Here is a 21,405-nt window from a genome sequence, read left to right on the forward strand (position 1 = left end):
CGGCTGGCGCCGTTGGCGGGCCGCGTCTGCGGGCGGCGGTGGCTGGTGCTGCTGCTCTTCTCGCTGCTGGGCTTCGCGCAGGGCCTGGTGTGGAACAGCTGGGGCCCCATCCAGAACTCGGCCCGCCTGGCCTTCGGCTTCAGCGGCTGGGACATCGCCCTGCTCGTCTTCTGGGGGCCCATCGGCTTCGCGCCCTGCTTCTTCTTCATGTGGCTCATGGACAAGAAGGGTGAGCGGGGCCGGGGGCGGCGGGGCCGGGGGGTCGGGACTCCCCGCCCCGCTCCTGCGGCTTCCCCCGGGCCAGGCGGGGACACCGGGGCCGTGGCCGTGGCCGTGGCCGTGGCCCGCCGACGCCGCGGTGAGGGGCGGCGTGGTGGTCCCGAGGCCGGGGGAGGGGGCGCCGCCAGCCCGGGGACACTCCTTGCCCTCGGGGCTGGTGGCCTCGGTCTTGAAAGGGGACGACGAGCACTTTGAGGGAATCTTGAGTGCCATTTTCAGTACACGGCTCAGACAAAGGCGCATCAAAGGCCATTCGCGAGGAAGGTGCTTACGCTGTTCCTAAAGCTCAGAGGAATTACGGCATCCTACGTCGCGGCCGAGGTGTGGGTCTGGAGGAGATGTGCTCCAGTCTGGCATTGCCGTGCGGATGTTTGACCTGGAGATGGTCTTGTTTTCTGGTAGTCGGCTGTGAAACAAACACCCATGTTGATGTTTGGATCGAGTCAGTCTGTGCTCAGGGCGGCCACTGCATCTTGAAAGAAATACTTTGTTTTTAAAAGCAGACTGAACACGAAGTCGGTGGTTTGCTTTTCGTTGCGCTAGGGCGATGCAAAGACAGAGAACGTAAAACAGAAGTTGCGCTTCAGGGTTTCAGAAGACGAGTGCAAGGGAGGGTTTCCTAATTTGTGTTCAGGCCGTTGCGTCGCGGTAGCAAACTTCTGGAAATGGTATTTGTCTCTGGAGAACTTCTCCAGGGCCTGCGCAGTTTGTCTGTGGTCACCCCGGGGACCGCTCTGGCGAGGTCAAGTACCTGTGTTTGCAGATTTGAGCTTTTGGGCCTAAATCCACAGAAACATTTAGTCTTTTAATTCCTGTTTACACAGACCTCTAAACAGGAGATAAGAGCCTACGTACCCTTGTGGCTTCCAATATTAAGTGCTACTTGTTCTATTTATTTAGGAATTAATAGCTCATTTGTGGGGAGAGAAGGGGGGAGGTGAAGGCAGGCAGGCAGGGAGAAGAGTTGTAGCTGAGAAGGCCTGTGTCTCAGAATTGGAATTGCCTTTCCAAAAACTGAAGAGGTGTTGGGGGAGTAAAACCTACTGGGCGGAAAAAGTGTTCCCCAAATGAGTCCATGGTGGCTGTACAGCCAGTTTCCTCTCAAGCAATTTAGACTTAAGTTGACAATGTCTGTTTAGACTGCTGTATAATAGGGTTGTTAATTATCTTAAAGTAAGTTATTTTGTTTTGTACAGTGAAGACAATGATTCTGCTCATGGTATGAAGGAAATAAAGCTAAACTTGAACCTGTGCTTGTAGAACCGAGTCTGTATTTTTATTTCTTCCATTTTCTATGAAGTTGACTCTGAGCAATGCAGAGAAAGACTGGAGAAGTTTCGAAGTAACTCATGGGAGAAGAAGCATTAGTGTTTTGTTGTTTCTTTAATGTGATTAGTAATACAGTGGCTGGATTTCTGGGTTTCACACATAGCTTGTTTTAATGAGAATATGTATAGAAGTGTTTTCCACATTACCTTAACTGATTGCTTGGGTGTTTTTCTTTTTTTTTTTTTTTTTTTTTTTTTTTAATTTCCATGTTCAGTGGAGATATTGATACTACCTCTATGCTCTTGCTTTGTTGCTTTCCCTGTTGAGAGAATTTTGGTTGATAGCTTAAATAGAGCATCTCAACTCATTGGCTTTATGCATAAGGAGTACATAAGGGCTCTGGAGCATGTTCTTTGCATAGCAGCAGATTTTGTGTGGGCCCTGTTGTGTTTCATGCTGTTTTCTGAGTCTCCCCCAGAGAATGTGGTGCTGTTCACTTTGGAAGTGGTGGTGGAGTCCTGCCACTTGGTTTCTCATGGAGCAAAGAGGAGAGCTGCTGCTGCCCAACTCTCCCATGGGGCATGTTTCTACTGGAGGCATGTTGCCAGGAGGTATCTGCTCTTTGGAATACGGATGTTCCAGGAGGAGCATGACTCTACTGCTTTGAAGCTGTAAGGTTTGGTCTGACCTTGCAAGGGCAGTATTTCACTTGCTTAGGGGTACAAATGCTTGTTGTTACACCAAAGTTACTCTCTGTACCAAAAATACAGAGAAATGACACCATTTATTCGCTGGCTTCAATCATCTGTCATTGGAGTTAGCTAGTAAAGGAACTGTCAGGAAAAAAATGTATTTGTGAAGTGTCAACATGTAAAACCTGGCATGTATCAGAAGTATGACACTGTAGATGATGCATGTCAGAATTTGAGAGGCGATTCTGCTGTTAGATGGTCCTATACTTCACAGTCAGAAGTATATCTGATATTGATAAGTAGCTGCCTGCTGTCAGTTAAGTCTGATTTTGTGTTATGATGCTTCAGACAAAGTCCAAAAGTATTTGTCTTTTTGGTTTTTAGTTGTTTGTTGTAGCATATAGTTTGAAACATAGATCTGTTTCCATACTAAACTTCTGTTGTAATTCTTATGCGCTTGTTTCTTATTTCAGTACTGCTTATAAGGGTTTGGTAATTTTTTTTTTTTTAATTTTTTTTTACTTTTTAACTAATTAGAAGTTGAAAGGTTAAATATTCAGCAATAGGCATGTTAATATCCTACTTGGAGGAAGCATTTCTTGGGCTGCATGCTTCAGTTCCATCACAGCTTCTCAGAGAAGTGTGGGGTTTTCTGAGAAGAGAGGACAAGTGTTTATTTTTAGTAAAAGGTATGCTAAATAAGCTCCAAATGATCTGTTCTTTGGTTCTGTATAGAAGGGAGCTAAATGGAGAAATTACGTTTTTTTCTAACCTCAAAGGGTTTCTTGGTCTTTGTGACCGTTTCCCTCCTGACCTGCCAAGTGTGTCTCCTGGATTTTTTGTGGAGGCCTGTTTGCAGCTGACACAGGCAATGCCTGCAGCCCAGGCAATACCTGGGCTGGGAGAGGTGTATAGATGGTGTCACTTTTGGCTCCCTGGGGAATTTCTGCAGTATATACTACAGGCAACTGCATGCCTCTGCCAAGGTGGTGACCCAGAACGGGTGTTGGTGTCAGAAATAGCATGACAAACAGTCTTGGTTGGCTAAAGCCCGCGTTCCTATGGATCTATAGGGATTTCCTGGTTTTTATGAAATTGAGGGTGAATTTTCGTCAGAAGGGTAGTGATGGTCTTCACAAGGCTGTAATTGCAAAAGAGTCTTACCTGAAGGTCTGAACAGACTCAGAACGAGTAGACATTTTTTTGAAGGGTGTTAACACTGTATTTTAAAGGGTCTTGAGGCGTTGGAGGAAGCCTGGATTTAGCTGGTGTTTCTGTAAGGCATGTCAATTGAGAGCTAGGTTGTATTTTTTGCTGAGCTCTTGTCGTTCTCAAAAATACATTTGTTTTCAGATGCTTAGCGAGGCTCATGTATCACAGTTGGAAATTCTTCTTTGGGGAGCAAGCCCCGTTCCTGTTGCTGTCTCTCCCAGATTTCTCTGGCTGAATGGAGACTTCTGTCAGCGTGCTTTTTCTTGGGTGCCTGGGGGAGCTCTCCATGCTCCTTGGGTGGGTGCTGTAATAGGGACAGCAGTACCATCTGTAATGTGTCCTAGTCCTGTTCTGGGACGGGTGCATGTTGAAATTCAGGAATTACATTTGCATGCATCATTTTTGAATATGTGCCATTTTGAAGTAGGTTTGAAAACCCTTTTCTGTAAGTAAAATTACAGGTGTTGTCTTGGTTGGTTTCTTAGGGAAGAAAGGTTAAAAGATGGGGTGTGCCATGGAGCTACATGTGTCTTATCTGGTGCATTTTCTTTAGCAATAGGATTAGAGAGTCCTTGTTTAAATGATAATTACCTTTTAGAGATTCAATAATACTGAAATGAAATGGGAAATTACTTCAGTGTGCAGTTGGATGGACCCTTGTTGTTTACATGATTAAAATTAGCTACAATTTGTCACATGATGCTTGAGTGTTTGTGGGTGTTTTGTGCCTTGAGTGTTTCATTTCCTGGGAACTGTAAATATAAGCATACAGAACTGTTAGAATGTTTATATATCTAACTGCAAATCAAAAGCTTACATACTTCTATGCATCTGGTTCACTGGTTTATTTTATTAGTTAAGTTCATAGTTACAAGGTGAGACCTAGAAGCAATATATAATGTCAGTCTTCATTATGTTCCCATATAAGCAAGAAGAGGCAATGAAGAATGAAATACTTTATGATAACTTACATTAAACAAATTGAATAGAATGGTGATATTTTTCATTAATTTTTGGAATACAGTGAACACAGTTTTATACTGAGTTTGAAGAAATGTGACACATTACTTGTAACAGTGAAATGTAATCTATTTCTTGGTCCTTATAAAATGATATATGCTTACATGGGTTGCATAGTTCTTAGTAACCTTATTTTGCTGAAATTAAATTTACATGGCATTGTTATCCTAGTGATTAAATTATGAAGTAGAGAGAAAACTTCAATAATCAGGTTTTGGTTTTTAATGGAGATTGGCTTGTCTATTAAAACCATGAATGTTTTTACTTGTACAAATAGTTATTCCTTTCCTGAATATCAAACTCTTGATTTCATTGCTGTCTCCTAAATCATGCTTCTCAGTTTCCTTCTCTGAGACATTTGATAGTTCTTATCTCTTCCACCTGGGAATTTTGAGGTTAAATCCTTTAATACAGTCTGACAAAATAGTCATGAATATTGAGTATGAGTACTAAATCAGGCCTTACTAATATAAAAATGTCTTAATAACTATTCTCTATACAAAATAAACTACACATGGTGGATAAAGAGAATTCTGCATAGCAGCTTTCATGTTTGAAGTTCCCAGATAGTCACTTTGTGCTAAATGCATGGAAACACCGATTTTACTTTCAAGGGACCTTTGGACTCCTCTAACTCACATCTAGGGTCATTGGGACAGAAGGGAGAAGACTTCAAGTTAACTTGTTCTCCCCCTAGATTTTCATCTAGGAAGTGTTCATAAAATGCCTTTGGTTTTATTTTGAGAGATGTAAAGGTGGGTACAGAGAGCAAAGAGGAAGCAGGTGGTTATTCAGAAGCCAGTGGAAACATGAAAGGTCAAGTGAAGCCAATAGATGGGGAAGACTTTCTTTCCCTTAAGTGTTTCCATTGTGGCTGTCATTTCAGGGTTCATGTCTGTCATTCAGGCTCTCAGACAGCATGGTAGTAAATATAAATTGGAGCATGTTACTAATAACTTGGAAAAATTACAGCAGGTCTAGTTGCTGATAGGTATTGCTGCTGGTATGGATGGATAGTGTGAAGTACTTTCCATGGTGGCAATCACAAGAACGTGCAGAGGTTTTTAATGGAAATATCCATAGTTCTGTCGTGTCCCAGGCTATCATAAACACATGGGGTTTTGGTTAACAGAAGGAGGACAAAAATAGGTGAATTATGAACCTTTAAAGTCTGAGTTTTCACCTTGTGGCAAAGAAACACATTTTCAGCTCCTTTTTGTCATGATCTCAGAAATAGACTTTTCTTATCTCAGATGCATGACTGCAAGATAGGTGGCCAGTATTTCAAAATGACCAATTTGATAATTCATGGCTCAAGTTCAAGTGTGAACCTCAGCTACAGATGCCTAGGATAAGGCTCAGTGTGAGGCTGTAAAACTTTTAATATTATTTGGTGAGATCAAGCTAAACAGATTTACACACTTCAACAATAGAAAAGGTTTATATAGACATTAAGGTTTTGGTAGGTTAGTACAGCCTACAGGAAACAAATACCTGTGGGAAAACTTAGAGGTATGAAAATGTGGGTAGAATGGCAAGGAGCCAGTGAGAAAGGAAAGTGTGACATTTCTGGTGCTTGACTGAAATATGCTGGGATTACAGAAAGTAGTCTTATCGTAAACAACTGATTCTATTGAAATATATGCTCTCTACATTTATATTGCTCTCTACAACTACCTGAAAGGAGGTTGTAGTGAGGCAGGTACTGGTCTCCTATCAAATTAACTAGTGTTAGGACGAGAGGAAATGGCCTCAAGTTGCAGCAGGAGAGGTTTAGATTGGATGTTAGGAAAAAATTTCATTACTGAAAGGTTTGTCAGGCATTGGAACAGGCTGGCCAGGGAAGTGGTTGAGTCACCATCCCTGGAGGTATTCAAAAGCATGTAGACAAGGCACTTCAGGACATGGTTTAGTGGGCATGGTTGGCGGTTGGACTTGATGATCTTAAAGGTCTTTTCCAACCTTAATGATTCTATGAAATACAGCTTTTGCTTCATATGAGTCAAGGCATTCTCTACGACAGGGAGGAAGAGAATGCCTGGACTCAGATGAAGTGAAAGCTGTATGTTTTTGGTGAAAAGGCAAGTGATTGATGCACTTCAGCCAAATGCAAAAGAAATTTGAAGGAAAATATCTGTTTTACCACAGTCTGTTCTCTCTCATGCTGTGGACATCATCTACTGCATGCTATGAATGATGCATATTTCATTGTCTTATTAGTGATACTGATCCACACCTATCAAATTTTGTGAACGGGATTAATTTTCCTAAGCTAACAAATCTTGGAAGAAATGAGATGAAGTGTTGTTTTTCATGTGGAAAGATGAAAGAAGCAATTAGAGAGCTGAATATAGGTAAATCCCACTAGAGCAGATATTTGATCAGCTTGATTTTACAAAACTTATTTTGATGAGTTGCTGGTGTGTGTGTTTGTATAGACGTACTTTTCCTCTATACCATGAGAAGAAAAGAAAAAGGAAGGCTGAACCAAACTTAGCCTTTGTTGCTTAATTTTATACACTGTGGCTGCATGAAAGTCCACAGAGCATTTGTGCAAGTGCTTGCAGAAGTGAGGAGTCATTAGAGAATTGATTGGCCCACCCTCACTGGAGTAAGGCATGCTGTAAAAGACCACTTGAGATACACAGAATGATTAGGAACATAGAGTGGTTTAATTAGGATCTGATGAGTTGTATTAACTTGATGACACTATGATTCATCATAGCAATACTAGCTTGATTGTTAGCAGCACTTCCCATACCTCCTGATGGGCCAGGTTGAGTTGAAAGCATCAATCATGGCTGTAGACAGATGTCCTCTTCTGGAGCTAGCTCTTTCTGTTAGATGGTATCCCCCGGCTCTTTGTACTGTGTTTCCACAGACATTTCTCTTTATACGGCTACCCTTTACGCAACTGCCGTGCTCTTTGCACACTTCTTTGCAGCTGCGACAGTGGTGCTAGGACAGCTGCTTGAAATACCACATACTGAAGAATATCAGGAAACTGCATGCTGGATTTAAAGTAACTTTTTCATGATGGAAAGTAAAATCCTAATGTGTTTGCATAGCTTATGTGAGACTAGTAGTGGCCATGTAATCTGAGGATAACGTTATCTTGAGGCTTTGGTGCACTGAGCATACAGGCACAGTGAGTGTGGGGTACGTAACTTGCCATACCTTGATGTTGACAAATTGATGAATAGGGAGATCATTTACCAGTGTAAATACGATCCCTTACTTTTATTATGCAGCTGTTAACACAAGCAGAGTTAAAGCACTTAAGCATCCCAGAACTGGGTCAGGACACAGCTCCAGCTGGGAAGATATTTTGTCAACAGTAGCTTTTAGAAGTTGACTACAGAGAGTATAATACTACGGTAGCTATGCACTGATATCTCCCCTGTTGTATGCTCATGTATTTTTACTATCCCTCATAACCTTCTCTTGACCGAAATTCTTCCTAATCTGACTCCTTCCTGTTCTCTGTCTCCTGCCTCACCTGTGTGTCTCCTTGCTGTTGTGGTGTGCACATCTTGTCCTTCCGTTTTCCTCTGCCATCCACTCCTTCCACTTGTTGAGAAGTAGAAGAGGTTGGATGTGAGAAGCTTCAGGGCTCAAAGGAGCGAGAGCAGATGTGAGAAAAGCCCTTGGATAGGTGGGAAGAGATAGAGAGAAGGGGAGAGTATGGGGACAAGGTAGTGGGTGAAGCATTGGAGGCATGGATGCAGAGATGGGATCTGGAGCTGGAGGGCAGGGAGTGGTGGGGATGGGAAAGGTGGAGGAACGAGATGAGTAGGAGGCACAGGGAAAGAGATGCTGAGCGAGCAAGGGGTGGTTGCAAATGTGACTTAGGTAGCCAGCAGCAAATGATGGGGGTGGCAGTTGCCTGCAGCCCTCCTGGGCTGCCTGCACAGCGCCCTAGCCGCAGATCAGCAAACACAGCTTTTGTGAACTGACTTCAGAAGCGCTTTTAAAACCAGGAGCTGGGAAGTCTCTTTGAACGCCATTGACCTTTTTTGCCTTTTCTTATTTCCAACAAGATCCCCATCTTTTGCCTCTGCACAACCCAACCTCTGAACTGCACCTGGCAGTGCCTTTTGCTGGCAAGAGGGTGGATCGGTCCCTCCTTCACCCTCCGCCTCCCCGAGGTGCCCTGGACCACGGCTGCCTGCTGCCTGCGGGGCCCCCCAGGCGCTGCCGATGCAGGGGAGGGCGGCTGTTCCTTCTTGCCTGGGTTTGGTGGTGACAGATGTCTGGCCTCATGATGGAGGCACAAGCGGGATGCTGGGATGGACGCGGCCCCTCTGGCTGGTGTCTCTCCCCTTCTGGAAAGCCTCGTGGAACGCGACAGAAAATGCTAAAATACCGTTATGTTGTCCGCTGCCTTGCTGTGTTTTAAAAACATTTAAATTTTGCCAATCTCCTTTCTTCGAGAAGTTTTTAACAGTGTGGCAGCCATGCTACATAAAGGCAGCTGATGCTAACTTCTCTAACATAAATGGCAACAATAATTCCACTGTTAGCAAAGTCCCTTGGGCTTTCTCATAGATTTTTATTATGGAAGTAGTAAACGTGGGAAAGTTGTATTGCATTCGTTTTGCTAGCTGTATGTTTATACTGTATTTATAATTCATAGCTATTAGTTTACAATTCCATTTTCTCTTTAAAAGAGTAGATCAGGTTCTGGCCTGCAAAAGCTGAATCTGCTTCCTTTACAGAAAACCATTTCCTTTAAAGAATTAATATGATACTATTTCTTTTTCCTATCAGAAGAAACTAAGTATGAACAAAGAAAGACCATTTTCATTTGGTAATGCTGAACTAACCCAGCTTTGCCGATTTCTAAATTCCAGTAACAGCATTACCATTTCACAAACAAACAAAAAAATTATTCATTATTTTTGGCTGATGTTGTTTTTAGAAGTTAGTTTCATGTTACGTTTTAGGAGTGAAAGACTAGTCTGAAGCAAATGCAAAAATGAGGTTCATTACTTGTTAATAAAGTTTGGATATTTTCTGCATTGCCAATTTCTGCCTATATTTTTTTTTTCTATTAAGAAATGCCTTGCTTGTGGGAAAGGAGCTGTGTAAAACAGGGATATTTGCTTACTTTTTCAGAGCTGAAGAAGTAGATAGTGCATAGCACAGGTCCTGAAATAATGTTCTCTGTTGTGAAAATCTGTAGTCTGACATTGCCAAAAATATTTGGTTTATATAAAATATTTGTTTAAAAACACCCAAACCCTCCAAAACCAAGGTCAGTGCTGAGATGAGCAGAAGTAAATTTAAGAAACATGATGTTTTGGTAATTCTCTGTTAGGATATTTTGCAAATTTTCTTGGAGCATGTTGTTTGAATTCTCCCAGTGGCAACCTAGTATAGCCTCAGCTGAGCAGACCAAATACCTTGCTGGTACAAGTTTCTTTAAGAATTTTTTTAGTTATAATCCTGGGGCAAGGGAAGCAGTGGCTTGCTCTGCCTCTCTCTCAGTGGTGACATTCAGAGCTATTCCATCACTTCCTGCTGTAATTTTGTTTTTTAATGCTTCTCACGTGCATGTGCTATTGTGGCTCTGTAGCTGTGCTGCAACTATAATTGTGCTGCAAAAGCTTGTGATCGATGCTCCAACTTCCTCAAAAGCTACAAATTAAGCTTTCTCATGCAGATTTGTAGTAGAGAGGATTTTTAGATTTTTCCTCTTTTTAAAGCTGGAGATTCATATGATTCAGCCTGAGGGAGTGATACGTTTTGAAAGTGAGAGGTCTTCTGCTTTTTGCAAAGTCTGCTGATGTTTTTCTGGAATACAGGATGTCGAGTACAACTGCATTTAGAAACTTTTTGTTTTATTTGGTTATTTTTGTTGAGCGCCATCCCTTTTGAATATTTGAGGAAGGTGGAGTTGTTATATTTTTAATTAATCATGGGAACCTAAAGAATTGATCAGGAGCCTTAAAAAATGTAATGGGTTTAGGATCCATTACAGTGCTGCAAAGGGTGCCTTTTAGGATGATCTATGTACCCTAAATAGTGTCTGATGCATTTTACTGTTAAAGTAACATTGAAACTGTTGACACACAGGAAAATTGAGAGCTCACTCCAGTGACCTTTCCTACAAGTCACAAGACCCACATGGATATTACATTGATGAGCCTCTTAGGGCTCTTTTTTCCCCAGCTTGCGGCAGGGGTAGTAAAAAGGAGAAACTTTGCACTTAGTGTCCTGCTTAGTGGATGCACTAGGCGGTATCTAGCATAGCTGCCAGTCCTTGCTGCGTGGTTGCTTCTTGATACTCTGTTGTGGCAAAGCAAAATGCCTCTGTATTTCTTGAAATGAAGAATTTCATGCACCATTGGGTGGTGTGGGCAAGTACAGTAAGACAATGACAGAACATTTTCCCTGATAGATGTGTACAAGAGAGATTGTTTTTCCTGTTTGTCGCGCAGGTAAGGATCTGTAGTTAGTTGTGTGGTAATTAAGCCTGCTGGGCAATTGGGAGTCCTTCAAATGAGCGGGAAGAGAAAAGAAAAAGCTTCCTTCCCCTTGTTTGGTGCTGAAAGGGCTTGAGTTGCCGGCGTTCATCCAGGAATACAACAGTGAGAGCTAGAGAGAAGGCTTGTTGTCTTGTACTTTTGACTTGTTAATGAGCATCCATAATTTAGCTTCAAAATTAATGAAGATGTTTAGTCCTCGACTGCATTATTAGCTGTTTTTGTCAGTTGCTCTGCATCTCTCTCTGTATGTATACACTGGCACACGGGTACACACACACATAGTTTTTTAGTTTATCAAATGGAAAAGACAGATTAAACAATTCACCTGAATCTTCATGTTTCAGTAAATATTGGAGTAGAAAGCAGATACCTGAGGTGAAGGAAGAAAAACAATTCTTAAAAGTGTTTATATATTAATTTCACACATTTAGTAAGCACTCACATAGTTGGTTTTTTTTGTTGTATCCCAGCGCTGCGCTGACCCCAGGTGAAGAGAAGACCTGATTTAGTAGCCTTTCTAATACTAATGGTGAAACTGGCTCCTGTTGTCATGTGTTTATAGCCTGAATAAACAAGGAGCGGGAGAGAAAAGTGAAGCAGAAGGTAAGTGGCCTGCCCAATTTCATAAGGCATGTCAAGAGATGCAGATCCCGCTGCCCAGGCCAGTGCTCTCTTCTCTCAGAGGTGCTCTGCAAGCATTAAGAGAGGTTCATTGCACTTGGATTAGTTGCAGAGAAAATGGATGCTCTCTGCAGTAAAATGTATAGTATCAATAAACAGCTACAATAATTGGTCTCGTTTGAAGCCAAGAAATGTGGTATTAAACCATGCCAGAGATATTTAGTAAAGAGTCTAAAACTGATTCTAAAATCAGCATTTGGATCTCCAGGCAAATACCATTCAACTCAGCGCTTTGTTTATCTGTTCAGGCAAAATGTCAGCCTCTCAATTGATAAATAGAATTTACAACACTTGTAGAAACTTGCAATGCAGATTTTTAATCTGCATCTTTTGCCATTTGTTTTTCCATTGTTGATGTTAAACTGTTAGGATGCCTCAAAATCCTTAGCTGACATATGGAAGGAAACTTCAATACTTACAAACTACCTTTTCATATATCCAAAAGCTCAGATTAAGCCTGGTCAGTTCTTAAAATCTTAAAAAATCTTAAAAAAAAGGACTACTTTATTTACAGTACCAAACTTCTAAACTGCTGCACAAACGCTTTGTATTTACAGGTATAGTCTGTCACCAACCATGGTTAAATCCATGGTAGTGGACCTAACTCTGTAAGATACCTTATAAGATCTTGGGTCATTAAGTTTGTAACGACTAAGTGTAGAGGATTAGAGAGCTGGACAATTAAGCTATACTTTTCTTGACGTCTTTTTAGAGATTGATTATGTGCTTGCTTAATATGCTGGGATAATGTTAAAAACAGGATGGGTCCACTGATCGCATTGGCTTGACCTCATTGATGCAAACGAGACAAAAGCACCCTGCAGCCTCTTGACATGGTTGTGATAGCTTGTTATTCCTTCTAAGAGGTGCAGTCAAATTCTTATATCTAGACTAAACAGAAAAACAAGGATTGTAATACGCTTTAGCGAATGTTGGGGTGGGAGGGAGAAAACAAACAAACAAAAAACCAAGAGGAGTATTTACAATACAAACCAGAAGCGAATGGTGCAGTTAGAGTGCGACTACTTAAGTGTCTTGGTTTCCTTACAATTGCACATAGAGAAAGATTCAGCAGCTCAGGAATTGGGGAGTAGTTGCATGATTGTCATAATAATTCTCAATTGCATTATATTTAGCTTTACTTCTCATAATTATGTCCTAGCAGATTCTGTATCTGTTTTAGTTGTTACACGTGTTCAGTCATTTCCCTCAAGATGAGTGTCTTCTCTCTGAAACACTTGGCTGGCTAAATTTTATGCTTTGAGTCTCTTAGTTATATTGGGATTTTTTACAAGATTCTTAACTAACCGCAAAATTCAGGAGTGATACTCTTCTTATAAGGACTCACGTGATGACGTTTATGCAGAGAATGCCTGTTTTTAATCTGAGAGTTACACTGAAAAAAACTGGGGACGAGCATTGGCCCTCATTTTCAGTTTTGCACGCAGCCTTGCTGTGTCTGTCCAACAAGTGCTAGCAGCAGAAATAACTTTATCGTTGGATGAGATCTGGTCCCTGGCACCAGTCTTTCTTCCTGATTTGGCAGGGACTTCCCTGCGGGTTCCCCATGTTGCTGGTGATGACACTTCTGGGATATTGGCTCTTCTGAATTTCTGACCCCGATTAGAGAGTCTGTATCAAACCACACCAACTATTTTACTTGAAGTTGCTGTGTTTGTACCTACAAAGTTTGTTTCCTTTAATTTAAATTTTGCAGATAAATTAATTTCTAAGAAATTTCAAACTCCTCTTGATAGCCTGGGTGTTAACTGGGCAGCTATTGCTGACAGATTCTGTTGCAACAGCTGTACAGTATTATAGAGAAATTGCCCCTCTGAAGATCATTACCTCCTACATCTACATTTCAAGAGGTTTCTAGTACATATTTTGTCTGGTGATCTCAATCTGCCTGCTGTTTATGTCAGATGGAAATTGAAGGACAGTGTCCAGTGGAATCTGCCCTTGCTGTGCAGTCCTCCACTGAAAGGTGGAACTGGGCTCTATTGTAGGATTTGTGTAGGAAAAGGTCCGATTTTTGCATCCTAGATGAGACTGGGGTTTGAAACGTAGCTTCGCATCTAATTTATTTCAAACAGGTCCTCTATGATGGAGCTTGGTTCGTACTATTTGATACCAGAAGGATGCTGTCACCTGTCTCGCAAAATGCGTAAATTAAGTTTGCTTCATTTTCAATCAGAAAAAAAGTACTGAAGTCCTACATCTTTTCAGCTGAAATTTGGGTGCTATTTTGGCAGTATCACATAGAGCCAGGGGAATGGATGGAAACAATTTGCCTCAGTTTGTTTTAAAAACACAGCTTACAAAAGATGGGGCAGTAACAGGAGCATCAGAATAATACAGCCAGAGAGAAAGGGAGATCCAGATTGTGCTTAACAGCACCCCATGATATCTTGGCCATCAAACTAGGAGTAATTTTTTATTAACTACATGTGACCTGGTAGTTGTTCTCTCTTGTATGCAGTCTTTGTATTTGGTTCCCAGTTTTTCTTGCTTCTGAGTCTAGTTGATGCTATTCTTCAAAATGTATTTATTTTCCATTGAGTTTCCAAACACAATTTGTACTCCTCTGCAATCAAGTGCTTTTGTGGAATCCGAGGCAGGTCTGATATACTGATTTTTCAGGTTTGTTCCATGTGTTAGCAGAAAGATTGGGACCACATCTTGGCTATGAAGTCTTTTTACATCAGTGAAAAGGTTATTTTCTTTTGAGAATTGTATTGGTTGATGCAAGGATACTTCTGAAGGAGGATTGCTGCTTATCCTTCTTAATGGCAGTAGTCAATTTGGCAAAGTACAGACACAACGGAAGTTTTATTCACTGTGTTTATTAGAAAGGTGGCAATTTTTTTTGTATTTTAATCATGACAAAGATAACTGATCTTATGAGAGTAAATGGCACAGCTATTAGTATAATTTTGCTAGAATTATATTTAAAAGACAAAGATTTCTGGAGCAGTAGGTAAAGATGAAGGAGGAACTTCTGTGCAGAGCTTTCAGGGTTCCCTGACAAAGTCAACTGTTTAATCAAGCTTTTGGTTTGTTATGGCTAAATGTAAAGGCATGCATTAAGGAGGAAGAGAAACAGACCCATCCTATGAAATGGAGAATTGGTATCCAGAAAGAAATCCATTTAAAAAAGGATGCTTGAACAATAACGAGGGCATTTAGACAAGACACAGAAACAATTCCAGGACCAAAGAAAAGTTGTAGAAGATGGAGCTCAGTGCTTTGCTTACGGAAACCAAAGGTAAAGGTTCTTTTTTGTAGGTGAATTTCATAGAAGGAAAAATGCAAGAGCCTGTGGTTTGTTTTGTCAAGAAAGGCAAAGCAAGAATTTGTCTGAAAACTGCATTTGCTTTGAATTGGAAGGAAAAGCACAATTTATCAGTGAATTGTTGGAACATCTGTTGAAATTGGGGAGTTTTTAATTTCCTGGTGTGTGTGCGCCAAGATGGGATTTAATTTTTTTTTTAGCTAGACATCGTTTAGTCAAAATAATAGTAGAGTAGTTAAGCAAATGCTCCTAGTTCCGTGTCAGAAGGGACCGTTCTTGCTTCCAGCCTGGTCTTTAAAAACTGTGAAAATGTGCAGCAGGCTGATGTCACTCGTTTCTAATTAGAGCCTTGTTACATTCAATATTTGTGAGCACTGATTCTAGTATCGCAGCTGAGGGAAGGAAACCCCTCAAATGTTAATGCATCCGAGAGCGGGGTGTGTGAGCTGTATGAGGGAAACCCGCTGCTGCCATGCCGGGCCGAGGCCTGAAGCCGGCGGCCTTTCCTCTGGCCAAACTTCAATTAATCTTAGCAGAAAGGTGAGAACTTTTCTGCGCATCCAACTGGAATTTCGCCCTAAGATGGACGCTTCGCTAGGAGGGAGGGAAAAACCAAACTCAGTATCTGACATTTGTGTGACGCTCTGAACGAGAGGCGTGTTGCTCTCCGCAGGTCTGTCGCAGTCTCTGGGGAACCGGGGTGCTGCTGTGGGCCCGTGCCGGGGGACGCCCAGGGTGTTCGCTGCCACTAGACAGCAGAAGGAGGAACTCCCGCTTCTCAACGTGAGGACAATTTTGACTTGAACGTGTGTTTTGTGTGAGTAAGGATTTGGTTTTTACAGTCTGTCAGTCACATGTTTTATGATCTTTTATCGTAACGGCTGACTGACAGGTGAGAGAAGGAATGGTCATACTTCTCAAAAGCTTACACAAGCATTAAACAGTTGTTAATCGCGTTCTCTGAATGACAAACTGATAATGTGTAAATAGTTGGAATGAGGAGTTCCTTGTAGCCGTACAACACCTTTTATGAAGTTTCTTATTAAGCTGGGCATAATAAATCACTTAACAGGATTACAAGTCAGTAATGCAGTGTGTGGCGGGGGGGAAGAATTTTCTTTTCATGTACTGAAGTGTCTTGAAAGTAAGGTGTGCTGGAAGAGCCGTGGAGGATGCAACACCCACGTCTTAGATGCCGTCACTTGATGTTGCGGTGAGGGAGCTGAGGAGCGGCTCCAGCCGCCGCTGCCGCCCGCTCCTGTGTGAGACCACGGCGCGGCGTGGTTGGGGTCTGCTCGTTTTCTGTGTTGGGTTGTGGGTGGTGGGGGGCTGGGGGTTCATCAGGCCGTGTGCGTTGCCGCAGCAGCTGCTTTCCCAGCAGAGAGGAAAGGAAACTAGTGGGCCAGCTAGAAATGTCCCAGAGGCCAGATCGAGTCAGCATATCCTGCCAGCACAGGTAATCATTTAGGTTTACTAGTACAAGATGGTCTTGGCAGGGTTAAAAGTCTGTGTTTTGCAGGAGAGTTAAGGGGACTGTGGGTTGAGAGTTTGTGTTAAATCTCTAACGGTGGCAGGAGTTTGGGGGTGGTTGTTTTAAAAAGAAATAAAAACATAAGTTGTAAAGCCACAAGAGGGTTAAACAGTTGAACAATATCAACCGTTTCACTCTTAAATGATAATTAATATGGTGTTTTTAATTAGTGACTCAATTTCTTCTGCTAGCTCGGACTTTTCTGTTACTGTCGATGTTGTTTGGCCATTCTGAACATGGCCACGCTTTGTTCAACAGTCAGTGGCACCTGTGAGGCCCAGAAACTTCCAGCAAGAACAGGGTGGGAATGAGCAGCTAATGAGAAAGGCTCCAAAGAACAGAGAACTTCTTCCACTGGCAGAAAATCCCTTTAAAGGAGTTTCTTCCCTTTCCGGCCATGTGTCAGAAACCTCTGATAGAACGGGACTGAAAAATAGATGATAGATTTTAAGAAGCTGTAGTCCCCCCTCCCCCCATCAATAACCACTTGCATTTAGAGGGTGAAATGAATGAAGTTAATTACATCTACTCAAAATCTTGGTTGTATGAATTACTTAGATCTTTTAAAATGGAGAAATAATTGTTTGCAGGGTTCACAGGCTTTTTCTTCAGGCTTGGTTGGTTACTTTGGTTTATTGTCCCCATGATGCATGCTGCTATCTGAAACACTCTGGGGTGCACCTTTTAGAGTAATACAAGATGTCCAGTTCAGATTAAGGGCCACTGCAACGTTCAAAGCAAAAATACTGAAATAATTACAAAAATAGTATTAAAGACCAATTTCTAACAAAGATGAAAAGGAGCATGGATTCAAGGAGTGCAAATGTAAAGCAAAATAAAAGGGGAAGGTGCTTAGAGGGTATAAATACATCATGTAATTAGCAAAGAGAATGTCGAATATGCTGCTTGTCTGACAGTGTTTTACTTGTTCGCTTTGGTGTCATAATTTTCAACATGCAACTTTAACGGAAGTGTGTTTACATGTTAGGGTGGAAGAAAAGAAGGGCCAAAGAATAATCTATGCAATCAAAACTTTTATAAGTGGTGCATTACAGTGTATAGTATTCAAGATGAGGACTTAAGAGAATGTTTGGAGAGACCAAACATACATGATTGTGAGGCTTTAACTGATAATTTTGTTTTAAAGTTACCCAACATGTAAGGCTGACATTAAAGGTAAGCCTAAATTTAGGGCTGGGAGAAAACTTTGGCATCCAATTCAGTTTTCACTGAAGTGTGTGTTGTTTTTCTTAGGAAACTTTTCTGCAGATTTAAATTAAAACCTTTTCATGGTTTGTGTTTTTTTGTTTTGTGTGGTTTTTTGTTTTGTTTTTGTTTTGTGTGGTTTTTTGTTTTGTTTTTAATTAAAAATCAAATAGAAGTTTTTGATTTGGAAACGCTCCTCTGTGTCCTCTGGTGATTTAAACTTAAATTTCTGTATAATGCTCATTTACTGCTGTGCCCTGGGCTTGCACCTGGTCTATGCCTCCTGTGGCACCTCGTGAGCAGGACCTTCCAGGCTGTCTCTGTCCTTGTCTCTCCTGAAAGGCAGAACATGCTGTGTTTTGTGAAATGTAATTCAAAAAGACCCTGATGGTGCGTACATTAGTAGAGTTTTCCTGAAACATTGCAGCAGTGTTTCCAAATGGAAAACTTCAGATTTTCCAGTTGAAAGATTTGTGTTTCAATTTTCCATCAATAAAATTCTAATTCTCGTTGCGTACAAGTTCTCTTTATGCACAAAAGCAATGCTAACAGAGATTCATTGCCCAGGAGAAAAGGCAAAGGCATCACATATGCGATCCTAATACAAATAATTACTCCCACAACATACACAGTATGGTAATATGGGGTTAAGCAAGGCATGAAGGCTCACATGGTGGCCCAGCAAACATGAACAGCAACAGGATTTTGAACAGCTGTATTGTCCGGACTTTTAGTTAGGGCGCTCTGAACATGCACACTTGAAAAACCAGTTAAACAGCAACGTGTGCTGGCTGAGCACAGAGTCAAGCAAATAAGTGTGGGTGGACTTGGAAATCCTTTAAGGAAACAAATATTCTCAGCTGATGATACTTCTTCAGGGCATCAGGGATGTGAGGTGTCCTTCAGAGTCACAGGACTGCGGGTTGCATTCCTTTCCTTAATGACTGAGCCATACCGAAGGAAGTCGTACTTCCATTTCAGAAAACCTGTAGCATTAATTTCAGGGTTTTTTTTTTCCCTGGGTTGTCTTGGACTAGGTTGATTGAGAGATGAGCTCTATTTGGTTTGGTTTGTGCAGGAATTGCGTACCCGTGAGTGAGGTTCCCTAAGAGCTGTTGCAATAAAAGCAAAGTGATGTCTTGTCTTGTAAAATTACATTTTGGTAAAATACATGATCTAATCCATCCCCCCCCCCCCCCCCAATCCACACAGAGTCAAAATATTGAATGTGAGTACTGGTTGATTGTACTGATTAGAGGAGGCAGTAACATAGAGGGAGCGCATTTCTGAGAATTGGCAGTTTTAGAAAGAATCAAAATCTTTTTATTTGTTTGTTGGGCGAGGTATCATAGGGACTTGTTCTTTTTCAATCTGTGTTTTGGGTAGTTACTAGTTTCACCTAAACATTAGAGATGCTCTGTGCTTGTCATCGTTTAATTGTTTTTATTATGTTCTGCTGAGAACACGGAAGCCCTTTCTTTTCTGTTTGTTGCTGTGAAATTGTTTGAAGTTTTACAACTTCACAGATATAGACTGTATCAGCGGTTTTTAATTGTGCATATTTATGATTTTAGTGTTTTACAAGATTCTGGAGGTTAAGCCCCTCAGCTGTCACTGTTCTCTGCTGCTGATGGAAACACTCTAGCAGCAGCAAGTAAACTGCTGGCAAAAGGAATTGCAGCACTAAGATAAAGTTGTTTCTAATCTAAGTGCTTCTCAGTCGAGAATCGCAGTATGAGGAAAAAACATATTCAAGGAATCAGTCAATTGTAGCTTTTTTCTAATGTACTGTATTTACAACCTCTGACAACTTGAGCTGAGCGCAGCGAAAACCTGGCCTAATTGCAAGGACTGCTAAAAAATACTTGCACTTTCTTCCCCTGAGTAAATGGTTATTTCTTCAGGATGAAATGCCTATCTGCATTATGAAAGAAAACAATAACAGTGCTGTGTCTGCACTTATTAAGTGGTTGGAAAAGAATGTACAAGTCCATATTTTTTGTTGAATGTACCTAGATTTCAGATCACACACTGGAGCATATTCCCTGATCCTTCTAATTCTAAAGGAAATATTATACATTTTCATGATACTTTCATTACCACTTTTCACTTCCAAGAATGTCTGTAAGATTTTGGGTACAGTCCTGTGCAATAGCATGCCAAGAGTAAGCCTTTGTAATTCTGGAGTGCAAGTGTAGAAAATAACACAGGATTTCATAATGTATCAGTATTCATATCAGCACCTAAATGTTTATGATTTGAAAGAGATAGCATTACTTCTGTGACACTATATATATTTAATCGACTTTTTTTTTTTTCCCCCAACATCGCTGACTTAACTTGTAAAATACTGTTGTTTTTTCATCACAGGTCTGAGGGTAACGGTGTTACTAACATCATCTCTCATGGTATTGGGAGCTGGCCTGAGATGTGTTCCAGTTTCAGACCTAGAAATTAGGAAGAAGTAAGTGAATTAGTTATTTTTAATATACATATTTTATACTTTCTGTTAACATAATTTTTGCTGCTACTGCAAAGAAATGTTCATACATATTTTCTGTATGAATTTGATATGCCAAATGTTTGTTGTGCGGACATGGGCTTACGTGCTTCTTTGCTTCTTAAATTGATTTTTCTAGTCTTTCTACATAGTATCTGATGATCAGAAAGCCCTTTACTAACTTGAGTTAATTAAGCCTCACCCCATTCTGCATAACTACTATTAATCTGTTTTGCAAACAAGGAAGCAGAGATTTAGAGAGGTTCAGAAACTAGCCCAAGATCACACAGGGAACCATGCCACAAAACCCCAAAATATGTAGTTTGTATGTAAATATTAAATAATTAGTTCATGTTTCTCATAGTGGATGATGGGATTGTGCAGTGAGCCTGATGAATTTACGCAAAATGGCCTTTTTCATGCAGTATCTTCCAGTCTGCATTCTGAAGTAGTCTTGTACTTTCTCTGTGGTCGAAATGAATGCCTTCTGTACACATGCAATTTAAGAGTTTGTGATAGAGACAGATTCCTTCCTAAAAATCACACAATCCAAATAATTAAATCATCTCGTCGATGTGTCCTGAACTTGTGAATCCTCATTAAGTACAGGAGTAGCACTTGTTTTGTACAGCCAGGGAATATGGATCACTTGTTCACTTAACTTTCTTTTGCCTCTCATGCTGAAGGAGGAAGGTGTACAGGCATCACTAGATTTTTCTGCTTCTTTAAAAACAGTAGTAGCACTAGCTCTTCACTAGTTATGCTTGCATAATATGTAAGCACTAAGAAAAGAACTTATTCACAGAAGGGTTTTATGTGAACACTGCTCCCACCCCCAACCCCCACTCCTGCCCCTTGAATTCTAGTCAGCTTCCAGGCAGTCCTTGTATTATTTCAGCAAATTCCTTTTTTCCCTTAGTATTGCTTACCCTGAAAATCTGCTTGGAAACCTTTAAGTTGAGAAAGAAAATGTTTGGTGTGAAGTAGAAAGCAGATGACTGGGTACCATGGGTAAAACAAAGGAAGAGGTTCAGAGGGCTGAGAATGTAGTAACTGTGTTGATTGTAAAACTGGCCCTGATCAGGAGTAAGTACCTAGTATGTAATGAATGGCTTATTAAACTAAGTGCAGTGTGGCAAGTAGAGGGGGGGATGCGATTTCAGTTCTTAGGTGCTTAGTGAGGGTATAAGGAAACCCAAGGTGCTCCTGATGTTAGCTGCCCAGCGTTG

The 21,405-nt window shown here is 41.1% G+C and overlaps 1 protein-coding gene across 1 annotated transcript in view; it reads left to right on the forward strand.

The window, feature by feature from the left end:
- Positions 1 to 21,405, forward strand: part of DIRC2 (disrupted in renal carcinoma 2) — a gene marked incomplete at its 5' end in the record, with an annotated part of 65,188 nt that continues 43,783 nt past the window's right edge. The window contains 2 exons of the mRNA XM_010569913.1: positions 1 to 229; positions 20,047 to 20,140. Of these exons, the coding sequence (XP_010568215.1) occupies positions 1 to 229; positions 20,047 to 20,140 (323 nt within the window). The remainder of the gene's footprint in view (positions 230 to 20,046; positions 20,141 to 21,405) is intronic.

This window comes from Haliaeetus leucocephalus, unplaced genomic scaffold (genome assembly GCF_000737465.1).
Source record: "Haliaeetus leucocephalus isolate CR32 unplaced genomic scaffold, Haliaeetus_leucocephalus-4.0 Scaffold1, whole genome shotgun sequence".
Classification (NCBI taxonomy): Eukaryota; Metazoa; Chordata; class Aves; order Accipitriformes; family Accipitridae; genus Haliaeetus; species Haliaeetus leucocephalus.